The sequence below is a fragment of the Phytophthora ramorum genome, assembly GCF_020800215.1.
Source record: "Phytophthora ramorum isolate Pr-102 chromosome Unknown Phyram_PR-102_s0011, whole genome shotgun sequence".
Lineage (NCBI taxonomy): Eukaryota > Oomycota > Peronosporomycetes > Peronosporales > Peronosporaceae > Phytophthora > Phytophthora ramorum.
The window spans coordinates 711,753-726,271 of NW_027150657.1; the positions used below are offsets into that span (position 1 = coordinate 711,753).

The following is a 14,519-nucleotide window of genomic DNA, read 5'->3' on the forward strand; positions in this document are numbered from 1 at the left end:
CGAGCAGATACAGGCAGGTGACTCTCTCTCTCGGTGGTGCTGGAGCCAGGCGAGACCAGCAATGTCGGCTGGCTGACACGCTGACACGCATGGCAGAGACACGGCACTCTGGCTGCTGTGGCCTGGCCGATTCGCGGCCGGTTCATCAACGACTCGTCAAATGCCGACACCGACTCGTCCAGAGAGCCCACATACTTCATGGCTGCCGTACTGGCCGTGGTTAGCGTACTAGTAGTGATCGCACCACTGGACAGTGCACTCATCGAGAGCGCACTGCTCGCGAGGACACTGCTGATGACCACACTGCCGGCACTCGGGCTGCTCGTGGACGCACCCGTCGAGGCCGCACTGCTGGAGGTCGAGCTGGTCAACATCGGCTCTGCTGCGTACTCAGACTTGGACTCGAACGCCGACTCGGACGCAAACTTCGAGCTGCGCTCTTCCTCAATGTCTTGCTGCGACGCAGACGTGTCACGCGACGAGCGAGCATCTTCGTCTCGATCATCGCGCTGTTCGGTCACTTGCGCGAGCTTGCTGCTCGTGCTAGCCACAGCCGTGGACCTGCCAGCGAAGAACTCGTCCGCTGCCGTGCCGCCCTCGCCTGCAGTCAGCTGCGAGCTGGTGCTTCAACAAGAGGCCCCGATTGACCGTAGCTGGCCCCAGGAAGTGTACCTGCTCGAATGCTCAATCACCACTTCCGGGCGAAAACTCTTGTGGTCGACTACGGAGACAGCACTATACACATGTACGCTCCATGTATACACTACTATACACGACGCTATCTGCTGGGGCTCTTCATTGGGTCTCTGGCACGTGTCACTCTGTAAAATGGTTCCTCGCTGCGTCCTCCGCCATGCTGTAGCAGCTCCTGCCAGAGCGTTGAGCACTGCAAGTTCTGCCAACTTTGCGCGTTCGAGTGTCGTACACAGCGACCCCAAGCGGGACGAGAAGGCAAACGACTCGAGCGTCTCGGCGCACTCGGCGTTGCAGCGGCAGCAGCTCGAGTTCTGCTGCCTGCTGTGCGGTTGGGACGTGGCATGCGGCACCTGCCCCTTCAACTGGTTCGACTTTGATCCCAAGAAGTTCCAGTATCAGCGCCGCCGACGGCCTGGTGCGGACGATCTCAGCAAGTTCGCAGCGAGCGATGCAGACATCCAAGAGGCGATGGAGACGCTCGGCATTGCGACGCAACCGACCAACGGCTTTAACAAGGCTGCGGCATTCACGCAGCAGCAAGTGAAGGACGCGTTCCGAGCGAAAGCGCTCGAGTGGCACCCGGACTGCAATCCAGACCCGCAAGCCGAAACCATTTTCAAGGAGATTCTAGTCGCCTACGAACTGCTGCTAGCTCATGCTCGATAAAGTGGCTAATAATATATAGTACCCAAGACAAGTTTCGGCCATCACGGCCTGTAGGTATCACTCAACTGCTACGTGCTGTAGAGCCTCTTTATCATGATATATGAAATGCAACCAAGTGATAACATGCACATACCTCACTTCAGTCATCACATTTTAATACCTGATATCCAACGCATTTTTAACCTCCACTCTATCATTCGTTATCACAGGCCCCTTCTATTCCGATCGACCTTAGTCTTTTACGCGCCAATTTCCATCCGCCATCAATCGACACCTTTCCTTCTTGTGCGCGCAGCCATGTTCTACTCGCAGATCATCCTGGCGAAGAAGGGGCCGCTGGGCAAGATCTGGCTGGCCGCCCACTGGGACAAGAAGCTCAACAAGCAGCAGATCTTCACCGCCGACATCCACAGCTCCGTGCAGGACATTGTGAACCCGCAGGTGCCGCTAGCGCTACGTGTCTCGGGCCACCTGCTGCTGGGCGTCGTCCGCATCTACTCACGCAAGGTCAAGTACCTGTACGCGGACTGCAGCGAAGCGCTCGTGAAGATCAAGTTGGCCTTCCGCCCGGGGGTCGTGGACCTGCCGCAAGCCAACCAGCAGGCGGCGGCCAGCGCCATCAACGTGAGCAACTTCGGCGAGTTCGAGGCCGAAGTCACGTACACGATTGAGTACGTTTTTATTTTCTTATTTGTGAGAGGGGTATTTTTTTAATTTATTTTTTTACTTTTTAGTGCGCTGGCGGTGCCGTCGTTGGACGAATGGATTGCGGCGTCGAGTCAGACGATGGCGAGGCGCCAGGACATTACGCTGGCAGACCCGTTGGACCGGATTCGAGAGGAGAACGCGTTCGCGGAGAGAGGTGCGAGATGTTTTTTTTTTTTAATTTTTCTTGTTTGTGATGTTGAATTTTTGCTAACTATTTTGTGTGTGTAGATGCTATTGTAATGGAGGACTCTTTCGGGGAAGGAGGAAACTGGCAGGCCTTCGACTTGGACGACAATTTCGGCAGCTCTGGACTGGATATGAGTGCGGTTAGTGACATTGAAGTGGCGCGAGAAGCAGATGCACCGATGCTGCCAATGGACGACTCGGCGATTGTGAACGACGGGGAGAAGTCGATGGACAGGAGCTCGCTGGTGGTGGGTGAAGAGCAGCCAGAGTTTGGATTCAACGACGCTCCGTTCGAGATGCCGCCTGATGACGCTATGGAGATTGAAAACCCGGCGGAGGACTCGATGAACATTAGCGGTGCCATGCTCGATATTAGCGCAGACCTCAATGTCAGCCTTAATGGCTCCATGCGCGCGTCACTGGATGCCGCACTGGCTAATGTGGAGGTGGAGACGAGCAGGCCCAAGAAGAAGAGGAAAATTGCTCATGATACGGTCACAGAGCTCACCTCGTCCTATTTGAAACAGGGAATGGGGGATACCTCAGACATTACCCGCACCTCGGGAATCGTGTACTTCAAGAAACCTGGAAGCAAGCGCGACTTCGCTGGAGCGGACATGTTTTCTCGGCCATGCATGGTCAACATGTCGGAAGAGCTGTTGAGCATGTTTAAGATCACAATGAAAAAGCGGAAGTTCCCATTTGGCTCCAGGGACAGGACCGTAAACCAACCCGAGGACATCGAGTTGACTCGGCGTATGAGCGCAAACTCTCGTTTGAGCACGAACTCGGTACGTAAGCTGCCCAGCCAAGCGAGTGTACTGTTGAAATGACATCTCACGAGTGCCTTTGTGTTTAGGCTGGCCTGGACGTGACGACGGGCTCGTGTGATGCCTCCATGATGCACGACATCGAGGAAGGAAACCATTTCGAATTTGCTGATATGGGTCCAACCCAAGCGTAAGGTCTCGTACTGGATGGTTGAAGTGTTGTCCCAAAGGCTAATGCCATCGCCTTTTGCATTTTCAGTGAACGGGAAGATGAAGGCTTCCCAGACTATGAGATTGGAGCTCCATTTGAGCCTGAAGAGCAGCAGGACTTGGAAGACCTAAACGTGGATCTTGAGCTTGGTGCAGTAAACGATATCCGTGGTGATGCAGATGGCGTCACCGAAGTGGGCCAGGACGCTTCGACCGCACAGCACAAGTGGCACCCACACACCGTGAAGGTGATGAAGGTGCTGCGAAAGTCCCTCAACGATAAGGTACGGCGGACCCAAATGCATTGTTTCCGAGAGCAGTAGCTGACTGTTATTGTGCTACTTCTGCAACACTCAGGAGGAAGTCACATACAAGCAGCTCACAAAAAAGACTCACGACCGACGAACCGCCGCCGCGCTGTTCTTCGAGCTCCTCCAGCTGAAGACTCTGGACTACGTCGATGTCGACCAAACTGCGCCGTACTCTGACATCAAGATCTCTAAGGCTGCCCGGTTCTCCGAGTACATCCCAGCAGTGGATCGCGATACCAGCTGAGCGTGACAATTTTGATGCGTGCAACAACTAAATAAGGCTTATGAAGTGCTTGCTTTCCAGGTTTATTTTCGCGTGGGTGTTTTGCCGCTATTTTTGCTAGGATGCGAGTGTGGATGGTGCTGGCAAGGACCGGGGAGCTGGACAACAAGCAGTTCGATCTCAAGTTCACGTCGGCAGACTCGCAAGTCGATCGCCAGCGTTCACATTGAAGATAGGAAGCGATGCACAGCTCTCCCGAGTTTCGGTCGCTGAAGACCAAGATCCGTACGCTATGCAAGCAGCGCCGCATTCGCCTCGAGGAGTTTATGAAGACGTTTGATATTCATCGCGTGAAGAAGATCAAAACCGAGCAGTTCAAGCGCGCACTTGACATTAGCGGCCTTCACCTGTCCAGCGCCGAGATCAACCTCATTATCGCCAAGTACCGGCTCGCTGATGACTCCTCTTTCGTGGACTATCGACGGTTTTGCGACTTGATGGACAAGGTGTTCACGGTGAAAGGGCTTGAAGCGAAGCCTACGAGTCACGCGGGCAGCTATATCGACGCCGCAGGGATCAAGACCTTCGCGTTTGAGCTGCTGACACCAGCCGAAGAGGCCGTGCTTGCAGCCGTGAAGCAGAAGCTTTTTGCTGCAGTAATGAACAAGGGAATCGTTCTCAAGGACGTGTTCCACGACTTCGATCGAAGCAATGCCGGCAAGGTCACCAAGCCGCAGTTCGTCCGAGACATCTCAGACATCGTTGTATTATCATCGGAGGAGATGGACGTACTGTTGAAGGCGTACGGCGACAGGTTGGACGTTCATTACCGTGCACTTCACTTCGACATTTGCCCGGGCGCTGCAGGTGCTGGGGTCAATGCAGCGATGCCGCGTTCACCAGAGAGACGGCATTTGTCTGCTCCAGCAGGAGCGGGCCACGGAGCTGCAGCTCAGGAACTTGAGGCGGAGCTGTCGGAGTTGGTGCTGCGCGACCGAATCCGTACGAAAAACTTCTTTACCGATTTTGATCATCTGCGTACAGGCAAGTGCACGGAGGCTCAGTTCAGACGCTGTGTCAAGCTTTGCTTCCCTGTTGTGACCGAGAGCGACTTGGCGCTGCTTGTTCAAAAGTACGGGTCCGTCAAGACTCTAGACACTACAAAGGTGGACTACGTGCGCTTCTGCGATAACATCGAAGGCAAGGTCAACCGTGAGCTGCTGCAGGACAACAACTTCGATGACATTCTTGCCACGATCACGAAGGCAACCAACCACTCGACTGCAGACAAGTGCTCGCGTGCAATGCGTGGATCGTTGACCGAGTCGGACTCGGACGTTCATCAGGCGATGATGAACCGACTTCACACGTTTTGCTCTACCCGTCGAGTTCTGCTAAAACCAACGTTTCAAGACTTTGACAAGGGTAAGCGTGAACACATTACCGTCGACCAGTTCTTCCGCGTTATGACAATGTTCAAGCTAACGTTGAACGGAGAGGGTGAAAGACGGGCACTGCTTCAGCGATACTCGAGTGCACACGGAGAACGATTCGTGAACTACGTCACCTTCTGCTACGACCTAGAAAACTGGGGAAACGACAACCAACAGCACAATGGACGTCCTTCCTCGCGAGGCGGCGTCGTGTCCGAGATCATTGCGCCGTCAAAGCTACGAGCTGACACATTCGAGGAGACCGCAGCTGAAACCCACGTTCGGTCAGTGCCCATGCTGATCCGCTACATCAAGCAGACAATCAAGCGTGATCGCATTCGCTTGGAAGAATACTATCGAGATTTCGACAAGCTACGCCATGGCAAGATCACTGCAGCTCAGTTCTGCGCGGGATTGAATGCTGCAGGGTTTCTCCTGTCTCGAGAAGAGATGGCGCTGCTTGGTGATGAGTATGCGTGCAAGGAGGTCGACAGTATGGGGAAGCACTGGATCGCCTGGAAGTCTTTTGTGGATGACGTCGAGAGTGTCTTCACTGTTAAGGGGCTGGAGCAAAAGCCTCACCACGACCTGAAGACTCTGGAGGCGCGTGAAGGGCAGTTTGGTGGTGTCGTTGTGGACAAGGACCTTTCTACCGACGAGGAAGACCACGTCAAGAGAATCATGCTCACCATGAAGCGGGCCATCGACCGCCAGCGCATGGAAATCAAGCCGACGTTTGAAGACTTTGACCGCTCTAAGCAAGGTTTCATCTCGGCGACGAAATTCGAGCGCGTGCTGTCGATGCTAACGCTTCTGCCAGCTCAAGCCGCTGAAGTTCGGCTCTTGCTCATCAAGTTCCGTGAGCAGGCGGCGATAGGCACAAGCACCACGCTGAGTTCCATCTGTGACGTCAACTATCGCGCGTTTCTCCAGGCGCTTCACATTCTCGGGGGCTACCATAATGCTAGCAGTGAAGACATCCGGAATCTGGTGCTACCTGGCAGCGTTGCGTATCGCCAAGAACTGTACCAAAGTGGCATCATGAACAACGATGCAAACAGGCGAACGGCGCGAGGCAACCACGCAGGTGCAACTGATCTGGCACAACTTCTTGCGGAGTTGCGTCGCCAGCTCAACGCCAAACGCATTCGCCTGAAAGAATTCATCGTGGAAGGAGACAAGTTGCGGTCCGGGGAGATCACAGTAGCCAAGTTCCACACGGCACTCAACCGCAGCGGCTGCGTGCTGGACGCGTCCGACATCCACACGTTGAGCATGCACTTCCGGTCAGCCAGAAACCCGGACAAGATCGACTGGCGAACCTTCCTGGAAGCCTTGGACTTCTCTCACGGCGTGTCCGCTCCAGCAACCGCTGCTGTCAATGGAGAGCAGCATGAAAGCTCGGACGAGTCCATCAAGCGCATACTCGAGCGCGTTCGCAACGACGTGAACCACCGGCGTCTGCACATGAAGCCCTACTTCCAGGACTACGACCACAACAATGTCACGCACGTCACCAAGTTCCAGTTCGCTGCAGTGCTCGACATGATGCACTTGTCCTTGAAACCTGCAGAAGTGCACGCACTCACTCACCAGTTCGCCCACCGCGACGGCCGCAAAACCACCGACGACGTCAAGTACCTCACCTTCATCCAGGCCGTCGACTCAGACTACTCTTGATCAGCACCCCCACAGCCTCGTAGTTACTTGGACCCTTTTCTCAATACACATCTCAGCATAAAGCAAAGCATTATTAACATGTCGGAAGGGCGTCTTTCTAAGTCTCGGCGTCGTCAAGCAAAAGAGTCGTATCTGCGCCTATGGTTGACTCCTGCCGAGCACAGCACACGCCGTTGCGACCGTGCGTCTCAATCTTTACCTCCTGCTGTGGATGAGCGACATGAACTCGCTGCGGGTGCGCGGGTCGCTCTTGAACACGCCCAGCACGGAGCTCGTGACGGTGCTGGCGCCGCTCTTCTCGACGCCGCGCATGACCATGCACATGTGGGTGGCCTCGATCACAACGGCCACGCCCTTGGGCTCAATGACGCCCATGATGGCGGTGGCGATCTGCTTGGTGAGGCGCTCCTGCACCTGCAGACGGCGCGAAAAGACCTCGCTCACGCGCGCGAGCTTGCTGAGGCCCAGCACTTTGCCGTTGGGGATGTAACCGATGTGCACCTTGCCCGTGAACGGCACCATGTGGTGCTCGCACATGGAGTACAGGTCGATGTCCCGCACGATGACCATCTCGTCGTGGTCCTCCTCGAACACAGCCTCGTTCAGCACGTCCCTTAAGCTCTGGCCGTAGCCCTTGGTGTTGTACAATAGAGCTTTGGCCATCCGCATCGGCGTCTTGACCAGACCCTCACGGCGAGGGTCCTCTCCGATACACTCGAGCAACGTAGTGACAGCGGCCGCCATCTTCTTGAGCTTCTCCTGGTCCTGTACGTGGTCGTCCGGACTGCGGGAGGGCAGCGTCATGGACAGTTGGGACAGCTTCTCATCACGGCTGTGGGCCTGCGATTTGGCGGCGGACGCTTGCAGCAGGAACGTGTCGCTGCTATTGGTAGGGTGCAGGTCGTGCTCGCTCGTGCTCAGCGTCGTCGTGATGGGGGCCATGGCGGATAATAAGAGAGTGGCCAGGAGCGCTTCAAGTGGTGGAATGACCGGACGAGGGCAGACGAGAAGTGCATGGCCCTGGGAGAAACATGATTGGCTATAATACACCAATGTATGGAGCGATATGATTGGCTATATTACCTCGAGCTCCTCCCCTGCCACCATTCGGGTTATTCTGCTTTGGAATGCCTAATTAGATATGACCAATCAGGGGTCGCAAACCGTTAGGTTGCGCATACCGGTACTATGCGGCGAGGTGGCGGGGATGCAGGCCGGAAGCGCGTCGGCGAGCACCATGACGGCAGCTTCGGCGTGTACATGTCGCACAAGATCCAGAAGCTGCGCGGACAGAACGAGAGCTTCACGTCGGCGTCGCATTCGTCGCGGGTTTTCCAGGGCGTGCACGTGAACGTGGATGGTTACACAGTACCCAGCAAGGAGGAGATCCGCCAGCTTATGTTGCTGCACGGCGGCGGCTTCGAGCACTACGAAACGAACCGTGTGACGCACATCATCGCCACGCATTTGCCGGCATCCAAGTTGCTGCAACTGAAGTACGTAACTGCAACTTGTTGTTGAAGTTGAAAGGTTGCCCTCAAAGTTACTACTTGTAGGAAGGCGAGGAAGACACTGCCAGTGGTGCATCCCGACTGGATCGTGCAGAGCATCGAACAGAACAAGCTGCTTCCCGTGGAGAATTTTCTCTATGCGGGCTTTGCAGACCCCACCCAAGGGAGCCTCTTCAGTTTGTCAGGGCCATTGTCTTCGTCGACCAAAACGGACAGTCCTGCTGTTGCAGTTCAAGGTGAAGCGAGCGCTGGTGCTGCCGATCCGGCGTCTAAACAGACTGCAGAAGGCAGAGAGGACGAACTGGATATTTTGGCCTTGGAGGAAGAAGAGGATGACCTGGAGGACCCACCAACGTCTCCGCCACCACAAGCTGTGAGTGGTAGCAGTACGACGGTTAAAACGCGGACCAATTCGACAAGAGATGGCGCTGAGTTTGTGAGGCATTTTTTCGCCAAGTCTCGGCTGCACCACATTGGTGCGTGGCGAGCTACGTTCCAACAGAAAGCGGCCGAGTTTCAAGCGAAATACAAGGGTGGAGCAGTGGTGCGAGCTCCGGTTTCGTCAAGTGAGCGGGTGATTCTCCATGTGGACATGGACTGTTTCTTCGTTGCTGTAGCTGTGCGAGGCCGACCAGAGCTGCAGAAAGTGCCGGTTGCTGTTGCCCACTCTGGAAATGCCGGGTCGTCCGAGATTTCGTCGTGTAACTACTTGGCACGCGCGAAAGGTGTCGGAGCAGGAATGTTCATGCAGACTGCTAAGGAGCTGTGTCCAGAGCTGGTTGTACTGCCCTATCAATTTGACGCCATTCAGCGAGTCTCGTTTCAGATTTACGACATTTTCTTTTCGCAGACCCCGTACGTGCAGGCTGTCAGCTGCGATGAGGCGTTTCTCGAGTTTGGGAAAGGAACTCATGGGCTGGAGAAGGCAAAGGCAATTCGTCACGAGATATTCAGCCAGACTGGGTGTCCTGCTAGCGTCGGCGTCTCGTTCAACGTTCTTCTTGCAAAGTTGTGCTCAAAGAAAGCAAAGCCGGATGGAATTTACCAAATTGACGACCGGAGTCAAGCAGAAGAATTCATGCTATCATTAAAAGTTAGCGGTGTACCTGGCGTTGGGTACAAGACCGGTGCAAAGCTTGAAGACCTCGGTGTGGAGGATGTCCGCCAGTTGGTCTCTATGGCAAGAGGTGAACTTGTGCGATCTCTTGGGAAAGCGTCTGGCGAGATGCTGTACAATTACGCTCGAGGAATTGATGTGCGACCAGTGTCCATGGAGTCGAACATGATGCGGAAAAGCGTATCTGCTGTAGTGAATTTCGGTATTCGTTTCGAGAGATGGGAAGACGCAACCATATTCCTGGTGGCACTGGGCGAGGAATTGAGCCACCGACTTCGGAATTTGAAGGTGCGGGCGAAATGTCTGACTCTTTTAATCAAGAAACGGCGGGAAGGCGCACCAATCGAGCCATCAAAGTTCATGGGCCATGGTAGCTGCGATAACTTCTCCAAGAGCCACGTGCTAGCCCAATCTACAGACGATCAGGTTGTGATTGGCAAGGCTTGCATCGAGCTTCTTCGACAGCTTAACTTCCCGAGCGAAGAACTCCGAGGAGTTGGTGTTCAGGCAACAAAGTTGGTTTCAGATGCCTCGAGTGTAAATCAGCGAAGTGGACAGCTTTTCAAGGCCTGGCTAAAAGACTCTGCTCAGGAAACGGGAAATGAACGCTCATCGTATCCACCGCGGGTGCCAACTGTGAGCGAACGAGAAGAAGGCGAAACAAAAACGGAGGATGACGAACCGAGAGAATCCAGGAGTACTAGCGACTTTGCAGCTACGACCTTGTCTCAGATTAATATGGGAGTGCTGGAGGAACTACCTGAGCAGCTTCAGCAAGAGATCTTGGCTTCGTATCGTCGAGGTGGTCCATCTACCACTAGCATCCATACAAACCGTCAGCCTTTGCCACAACCAAAGCGAAAGATTAATGGAAAGGCACCACTGCGACGGAAACATCCAGCACGAAACATATTCGATTCCAGGTCTAATAGTCTGCTTGCCCATGCTGCACAAAGCACCGTGGGAGACTCGAACGGACCGAAGGACATGCTGAACGATATCCGGCTGTCTCAAGTGGACTCGGATGTGTATCACTCGCTCCCGTTTGCTATTCGCAGAGAGATTGATCGGTATGCAAAGAAGCGAACGTCTTCGTCAACTGTTGCCCCCATTCCAAGACCCAAGGCTCAATCTAACAGCACCCTAGAGCAACTTGCGAAGAAGAAGCCAGCTCCGTTGGTGCTACCGAAGATTGAAGACCTGTACGCAAATCTCGTTCAGAGTCTTCAAATTGCTGCGATCACGAAAGAAAGTGATGGTGAACGCCCTGGTGAAAGCACTCAAACGCAGTCTGCTGCGTTCGATGCTATCTACTCGCGCATTTTGGTCGAAGTGGAGAATCGGACACTCGACCAGGCTTTAAGAATGCTACGCTTCCTTCGACGTAAATGCTCCAGCGCAGCCACCCCCGCGGAACTCGCAGACATTTTGAAGCGCGGCTTCAACCACATTCTCAGTCTTGTCAACCAGGATGTTCGACAGCATTTCAACGGAGTGTTATCGCTGCGTTTAGTTGCTCCACTATGAACCGAGATTGCTGTCCAGCTCTTCATGCAATGTGAATTGTATCTGTATTAACCTTATCGACTCACTACCATGCAGTGTCCTACTCAGCCATGACGCCACATTTTTCAACATCGTCTACTAGTATCGTGTGAAGTTTGTAAAGCGCCTCAGAAGCAGTTGGCCTCTTCTTCGGGTCTACAGAGACGCAGGCAGTGCCCAGCTCCACGACGGATTTGACCGCTTCATTGGAGAACTTGACATGCAGCTTTCCAGTTGCCACCATTTGCAGAATGGCTGGCTCAGGCATCTGCCGACTCGAGTCGGTGGGGTCTTTAGCGTGCCAGTAAGGTGATGAATGGGTATCCAACTCGGACAACACAACCCCGAAGGAAAACATGTCGGCTTTGTCGTCGTACCTGTCTCCGATCATGACCTCCGGCGCCATCCACAAGCAAGTTCCAACACCGCCAGTCATCGACTCGTTCACGCGCTCTCGGGACGTCCCGAAGTCCGTAAGCTTCGCGTCCAGCTTTTCGTTCAGCAAGACGTTCTTAGATTTGAGGTCACGGTGAATGATCGGAGGCTCCAGCGAGTGCATGTACGTGAGCGCGTGCGTGATATGCAGCGCGATCTTGAGCTTGTCCCTGTTGAAGCCCATGGGGTAGTCCTGTTCCTCGTAGTCGCTCAGCAGCGCCTTCAAGTCACCTCCAGCCATGAATTCGGACACCACGCACATGTTCGTCAACGAATCCCAAGCCACGCCGATGAACTCCACAATGTGCGGGTGTTCCATTGACGCCATCATCTTGACCTCCGCTAGCAGGTCGACGACGTGCGAGATACTGCGTCGAGTTTCAGGCAGAAGCATCTTGACAGCGACGCGCCGACCATTGTAAAGCCCAGAGTACACGACTCCGAAGCCTCCGCGACTCAAGAGCTGCACCACAACGAGTTTATCACGGGGGATACGAGCTGCCACCACGAAATCGTCTTCCCACGGACGATTCATCGTTGTCCCTTGGAATGTCGAGCTTGTACTTGCTCCTGGAACGAAAGTCCGGCCTGAACGTTGATAACTGGAGCCGAAGCTCGAGAGAACTGGAGCAACTGAGCGAGTGGTGGTTTGTTCACGAAAAGTGGAGCACGTGCTGCTGCTTTGAGGTAGGAAGATGGGTCCGCTCACGGGCTTGGACATGAACACCATGTCGTCCGGTTCCAGCATGGCGACGCTGTCGTTTGAATCGGTGAATCTCGCGAGCGTCAGCTTCCGCTTTGTCGATCTCCACTTCCACACGACGAAGGCCACAACACACAGGATGAGCACAGCAGCCACCGTGACAGCACCAGCGACTGTGGCTCCGCGAAGACTCTGCCCACTGGTAATAGCAGTCGACGATTGCGGCTCCACCGACGACGACGTTGACGTGTCTCCACGACTGTAGGAGCTTGAGCTGGAGACAACGCTGACGTTTGTGTTGATGTAGAATTTGCTGGCCTGGTAGCACTTGTGCGTCGACACCTGCGTCTTGTCCGGCGTAGATGTGGACGCCGGTTGCACGCTGCAGTTGGTGGCAGGGAAGAAGGGCATATTCACCGACCCGTCCTCGAGTATCGTGGCGATGGTGGACGCGTTGCTAGCTAGAGAAATGGCGTCGATCGCGAATGGCACGCAGCGGTTCGAGTCTTGCACGGCGTGCGTCTGCTGGTACGTGTCGTCGCTGCAATTGCCCGTCCTGAACTGGTCCATGACGATGTACCTGGTGCCTGTGAACGCTGCCGCAATGATTTCATGGGCCGTCGCATCGGCACAAGTCGTCTCGTAGTAATACGTGTAGTCGTTGAACACTACGGGGCTGCAGGAACGGCGCGTACAGCTCGAGGAATTCAGCACCTGCATACTGAACGGAGCCCCCGAGCACTGGTTATCGTCGTACATTGCCACCGCTTTCGACACCGTGGCAAAGGTGCATACACTTCTGCTCAAACACACTAGAGAGGTCACCACGAGCGCCCGACATGGCATCCAAGACATGGTCGTTTAAGAATGAGCAGGACACGAGAACGAAGCCCCCGTGACGGCCTTCCGACTCTCATCCAGTGTCTGACGTCCAGAGTCGAGGAAGGACCTGCATGGAAGGCGCGCAGAGTTGGATGCCAAAAATCTCGGAGTCCCGGCTCCATTGAGCTGGTGCTGGGATCATCCGAGCGCGTCATATTTGCCTTCATCTGGAACCGTGGAGTGCTACGCGTCGTGCGGTTGTCCGAGATGCTTCTGAAAGGCGTCCAACGGCAGCAGGGCGAGTCTCTGGCCGCGCTTTCGGTCTCGGTTGAGCTCGATACAGCGCTGTCTCGCTTGGTCGTACGTGCAGGTGACCACGTCGCCCTGGTCAAAGGCACGTGAGGACCAATTCACTCACAAGGTGGCAGTTACGAGGAGCCGTACCTGTTGGGTGAGCTGCTGGCGGTGGCGGAAGTCCGTCTGGGTGGTGTAGAAGACGTACGCGCGCTGCTTGATGCCTCTGTCAGTAGGTGCCGCGACGTTCTGCTGGTGGCGTCGCAGCTCAAGGCGTTTGGCCTCGACAGCGTCTTGCTTTGAGATGCCGCCGTACTGCTCCAGCTTGGTGATACGTCCACGCTGCTGGAACTGCTCCTGGATGGACACCATCCCTTTGAAGGCCTGCAGCAATGCCTTGTGCACACGACGTCCGGACTCCTTGGGCTCCAGCGCCACCAACGCCGACGCCACCGCTTCCAGCGTCGACATGCAGCCTTCCATAGGCTCCCTACAGATACATCGCTTAGATCTCAGCACCAAGGCAATTACGAGCCGTTCCTACCGTCTCAAGTCGCCGTAGATGCTCCGTGTCGGTGCCTCGCCTTCCTCCCCATCCAGACAAATGTACTGCCAGCTAGCGCCTCGCGCCTCCCATTCGCACGCAGCCTTCTCCCAGTGGCTCCTGTTACGTCTCGCGATCTTCTTGGCCTCTTTCCACGTGCCGTCAATGACAATTAGCAGCACGCGCTTCCCTGTATCCGCCACTCCACTCGCAGGGCTCAGCGGCCGTGCGTCCTCGTCCGGGAAGAGCACCAGGACCGCGTCGAAGTTGCCGTCGCCTCCTCCATACAGCAGCGCGTCGAGCTGCGCGCTCATGCCAGGGCCGCAGTCGCAGTCGTCGTCCACCATCACGAGCGTCATGTGCGCGAGCGTCTGGGCCATGACCGGCACCGACGAGATCGCCGCCCTTCGCCGCTTTTCGTGCGTATGCTGCAGCACCAACACGTGCGCGCGCTCCGTGGCCAGCAGCTCCAGCGGCAGCGACGTGCAATAGCACACACGAGGCGGCCGACCGCACCTCGTACAAGCCTCACGCCGTGGGGCCTCCTCCGCCATCCAAAAAGTGACAAGTTCAAAGGCACGAATGAATGGGAAGTCTAAGACAAATGGCAAGATACAACTGTACGTGGTTCAGGAAGACAAGAGGACGTGTCCCTTACGAAATCG

General features: G+C 55.3%; 7 protein-coding genes across 7 annotated transcripts; 4 read left to right on the forward strand and 3 right to left on the reverse strand.

Annotated features, from left to right (window-relative positions):
- Positions 1–198: 198 nt before the first annotated feature.
- On the forward strand, positions 199–1,362 carry KRP23_11054 (Chaperone protein DnaJ; the record flags this gene model as incomplete). Its single annotated transcript, XM_067881568.1, has 2 exons — positions 199–745; positions 866–1,362. The coding sequence occupies 2 exons, from the start codon at positions 199–201 to the stop codon at positions 1,360–1,362; spliced, it is 1,044 nt and encodes a 347-aa protein (XP_067740865.1).
- A 297-nt stretch (positions 1,363–1,659) lies between these two features.
- Positions 1,660–3,791, forward strand: KRP23_11055 (Double-strand-break repair protein rad21-like protein; the record flags this gene model as incomplete). Its single annotated transcript, XM_067881569.1, has 6 exons — positions 1,660–2,033; positions 2,097–2,224; positions 2,299–3,047; positions 3,116–3,216; positions 3,286–3,520; positions 3,594–3,791. The coding sequence occupies 6 exons, from the start codon at positions 1,660–1,662 to the stop codon at positions 3,789–3,791; spliced, it is 1,785 nt and encodes a 594-aa protein (XP_067740866.1).
- Positions 3,792–4,012: 221 nt separating this feature from the next.
- On the forward strand, positions 4,013–6,883 carry KRP23_11056 (uncharacterized protein; the record flags this gene model as incomplete). The annotated part of the gene is made up of 1 exon (XM_067881570.1): positions 4,013–6,883. The coding sequence occupies one exon, from the start codon at positions 4,013–4,015 to the stop codon at positions 6,881–6,883; it is 2,871 nt and encodes a 956-aa protein (XP_067740867.1).
- Positions 6,884–7,078: 195 nt separating this feature from the next.
- Positions 7,079–7,825, reverse strand: KRP23_11057 (GTP cyclohydrolase 1; the record flags this gene model as incomplete). Its single annotated transcript, XM_067881571.1, has 1 exon — positions 7,079–7,825. The coding sequence occupies one exon, from the start codon at positions 7,823–7,825 to the stop codon at positions 7,079–7,081; it is 747 nt and encodes a 248-aa protein (XP_067740868.1).
- Positions 7,826–8,071: 246 nt separating this feature from the next.
- Positions 8,072–11,038, forward strand: KRP23_11058 (DNA repair protein REV1; the record flags this gene model as incomplete). Its single annotated transcript, XM_067881572.1, has 2 exons — positions 8,072–8,379; positions 8,440–11,038. The coding sequence occupies 2 exons, from the start codon at positions 8,072–8,074 to the stop codon at positions 11,036–11,038; spliced, it is 2,907 nt and encodes a 968-aa protein (XP_067740869.1).
- Positions 11,039–11,091: 53 nt separating this feature from the next.
- Positions 11,092–12,953, reverse strand: KRP23_11059 (uncharacterized protein; the record flags this gene model as incomplete). Its single annotated transcript, XM_067881573.1, has 2 exons — positions 11,092–11,102; positions 12,056–12,953. The coding sequence occupies 2 exons, from the start codon at positions 12,951–12,953 to the stop codon at positions 11,092–11,094; spliced, it is 909 nt and encodes a 302-aa protein (XP_067740870.1).
- Positions 12,954–13,259: 306 nt separating this feature from the next.
- Positions 13,260–14,408, reverse strand: KRP23_11060 (tRNA-uridine aminocarboxypropyltransferase 2; the record flags this gene model as incomplete). The annotated part of the gene is made up of 3 exons (XM_067881575.1): positions 13,260–13,400; positions 13,461–13,800; positions 13,855–14,408. The coding sequence occupies 3 exons, from the start codon at positions 14,406–14,408 to the stop codon at positions 13,260–13,262; spliced, it is 1,035 nt and encodes a 344-aa protein (XP_067740871.1).
- Positions 14,409–14,519: the final 111 nt, after the last annotated feature.